The 3641-nt window shown below is 35.4% G+C and overlaps 1 protein-coding gene across 1 annotated transcript in view; it reads right to left on the bottom strand.

The window, feature by feature from the left end:
• LOC108733552 (facilitated trehalose transporter Tret1-like) overlaps positions 1-3641 on the bottom strand; it is a 7679-nt gene continuing 4038 nt past the window's right edge. The window contains exon 2 of the mRNA XM_018464739.2: positions 1-2227. Within this exon, the coding sequence (XP_018320241.1) occupies positions 894-2227 (1334 nt within the window). The 3' untranslated portion in view covers positions 1-893. The remainder of the gene's footprint in view (positions 2228-3641) is intronic.

Below are 3641 nucleotides of genomic sequence, written 5' to 3'. Positions count from 1 at the left end.
CTGTATATAGCAATATAGCGCTTCTCTAAATTATAGTTAAATAATTGAATTAATAATTATTAATTAGTAACACGTAACATTGTTTAATGGATCGATGAGAATAAACTTATTTGTACTTTTTTTAATTCAGTCTAATAGTAATAACATTATGTATTAAAATAATAATAATTATTCTATTATGTAATTATCAAAGGATAGAAAGCACCTGCTATGGCCTACTTGCATCAAAATAGGATAAGTAACACGTTTACAATGAAAAATTCAACAATCATTAACAATCCCTCCTTGTACACATCAGGACCGTAACGTCAGGCCTGACCCTTCACTCTCCTCATTCCGTTACGTAACTCGTAAATTTTACATTTTAAGGTTGGATTCATAAAAGAAAGATGTTTTTTCATTTTTTATAAAAATTGATTGTATTAAATGATGACACATTGCTAAACAACAATAGGATCATATAAAAATTCTGTTAATGTTACCTATCGCTAATTTTCCGGTTCTAAAATCGTCGCTTACTAACACGCAACGCAAAACCATTATCACTCACTATCATTGCCACCCCCGGATCAGGGCTGAGATGTCAGATTCGAGCCTTCTCCTCGCCCCAATTTACTTTACCTTATTTATAGACAGTCTCTATAATAATAATAATATTATCTATTCAAGATACTTCACTGAAAGACTATTTCTTGACGTAGGCTTTCGAAAACAATAAATATCACCTACATGTGGTTGAAATTAAGATACATGGAATGACTAAATGGAAAATTCAAAGCGATTGTCATAAAGGAACGAATGAATAGCAAAAAAAAAGCCGTTTCGAACCAGCTTAGTACCGCTTTAAAAGAATCGACACAAATAGTAGTTCGATCTGAAAATGAGTAACAGTCTCATCGGTTTAATCTTTCTTGAATTTCGGCAAACGTCTTCCCTTTAGTTTCCACCACGAACAAGAGGGTGAATATTATTCCTAAGAAACTAAAAAAGGAAAAAATCCAATAGGTCACACCGGGTCCGACGGCGTCTTGTAAATTACTAAAAGCTTTGACCACAATGAAAGCCATAAAAGCGTTAAAACTTGCCGCTACAGTAGAAGCAGCAGCTTTTACATCAGCCGAGAATACTTCGCCCATGAGCCCCAAGGGCAACGGGCCAAAGCCAAAATTGTATGTAATAATATATACAATCATACAAACAATGGGTAACCAATCAATATAGCTCACGTTGTAGTTATTTTCTTTTAAGTAGAAATAAAGCCCAAGTGGTACTTCTGATATCACCATTCCTACTGCTGATATCAATAGCAACATTTTTCTCCCTAGTCGATCTACTAAAACAGGGGTACTAAAACCTGAAGCAAACTGGACTAATCCAACTATAAGGGAAGAAATGTCGGAATTCAAGGAGCTTCCGGAAGCATTAAAAATATCCGTCGTATACGTTAAGACAATTTTGATACCTGATAATTGCTGTATGCCTGCTAGACCCGAACATATCAATAAGGCCTTCCTCGAACCGCGGTTTTTTATCACATCCATTATTGTGCCTCTATTTTTCATTTCGGTTTCAACATTCTCCTTAATTGTTGCAAATTCTTTTTTAATTCCTCCCACGTCCGTACCCCTAAGCTTTGCAAGGGACGATTCAGCAGCAGGGATATTGTTTTTCAAAATAAAATATTGAGGGCTGTCCGGGAAAAACGAGAACAAAATCACGAAAAGCGCAGGAAACACAGCGCAAATTATGCTGAACCACATAACCGATGTATAGGGTCCCACCGCGTAACAAAGTAGTTCTCCACCAACCATAAAAATATTGATAAACGACGTCAGAGTTCCTCTTATCGATGTTTCAGAAATTTCTCCTATGTACATGGGCAAAGCGCCAAAAACTACCCCTACACCCAGGCCTCCCAGAAACCTCGCCACGTAGTATAGAACTGGGGTTTTAGCGAATGCCGTTATTAGAAATGCTGCTGTTAGGGGAATCCCACATGCGTACACTAAAGTCCATTTACGCCCGATTCTATCGGCAAGCAGTCCTACAATAAATGGCCCAAAAATAGCTCCACAAGATAAAAGAGCTGCTATCCAGGACTGCTCTTCAGTGGTGGTAGGTGCGTCAAAAGGATTTTCGTCCAAGTTACCTGTACTGTTGTTCATTTTCGGGAACACTGGAGATGTCCATGTTATGGTCAGTCCAACGGCGAATGCTGCTAAATTGCCTAAAAAATATCAGCACATGACTATTAAACTGACGTAATTGAACATTAAAAGAATTTGTATTTTTGTCTGTCTGTCAGTCATGCAATAGATTTTTACTTGCTGGGGAGCTTTATAATTTTTATTTTGACAAAAACACTCAACAGAGTATCCATATCAGACCCAAATCAGTAATTAAAAATAATCGCAGCAATTGTGAGTACTGAGGAATTATTTATTAAAAAGCCAACACTCAACGTTTCGTCTCTAAATATGAGGGTTTTTCAAGGCTAAAAATGGTGTCACTTACTAATTTGTTATCAATAAAGTTATCTACAATTCACACATTAAATTATTGATAATTTAGCGAATAGCAAATTATTAATTTGTAATTTAAAATGATAAATATAATAAGTAGTTAGTAAACCCATACTAATAGATAAAGTACGATATATAAATAAAATAATAAATAATGAGGAATAAAAGACTAAATTGACTCTATTAACACCTAATGATAATTACCTTAGCAAAAAGAGATATAAAAAAACAGTATTTCTATAAAGCGTCGACCAATAGAATATACCTAATTTAATAGAATTACTCATAGTGTGTAAGTTAATTACGTTAAATACAGGACTAGTCTTAACAATGAGACATTTAGAAGATGAAGTAGGTAATTCATTTTTTTAATTAACTTTATCCACTTCAAATAACTCTAAATTAATGACGAAAAAATCGTTGTTGTTGTTGTCACTACTCCGCCGGGAATCGCACCCGGACCTCTGGTTTTACCCATAAATATATTCAAAAAAGTAATTCACTAATACATTGAATTTAACCCTACAAAAAATTTAAATATCACATTTAGAAGAATTTTTGTAGGGTTAATTGCAATACATTAAAGTGAACTAATTACAAAATTTCTTGTAAATGTCTCACTGTTAATAATGGTACGTATTGTCGTTTCGGTTATTTGTAGTAGTAAAATTAATTCAAAAATTTAATTGTATATTATTTTTGACGTGACAACGTCTTATAATTCGATGGAACCGGCTGCACGCACGGAAAAACATGACTCATGCGGCGTTACCTCGCTCTGAGGCGTTCCATTTAAGGCATTAAGTGCAAGCGAGAGCGCGGAACGAGCGACAAAGAGGCACAATCGGCCTCCGCGTTCGGCAGCGTTAGACATCTGTCTCTCTCCTACTTGAGTGAGCGCGTGGACAGCTGCTATACAATAATACGAGGGTGGATTGATAAGTTTCCGGCCTGACCAAGAAAAACAAGGTTTTTAAAATTTTTTTTTTTTTATTTCTCAACATAATCTCCTCCAAGGCTGATACATTTCTCATAGCGGTGTTCCAGTCTATTAATGCCATCTCTATAGACTGATTCGTCAAGCTCCTCAAAATAACCATTTACAGCTTCGATTACTTC

Source organism: Agrilus planipennis, unplaced genomic scaffold, assembly GCF_000699045.2.
Source record: "Agrilus planipennis isolate EAB-ADULT unplaced genomic scaffold, Apla_2.0 scaffold44, whole genome shotgun sequence".
In the NCBI taxonomy this organism is placed as follows: domain Eukaryota; kingdom Metazoa; phylum Arthropoda; class Insecta; order Coleoptera; family Buprestidae; genus Agrilus; species Agrilus planipennis.
The sequence above is the reverse complement of the archived record's forward strand: the minus strand, read 5'-3'. Positions and strand labels throughout refer to the sequence as shown.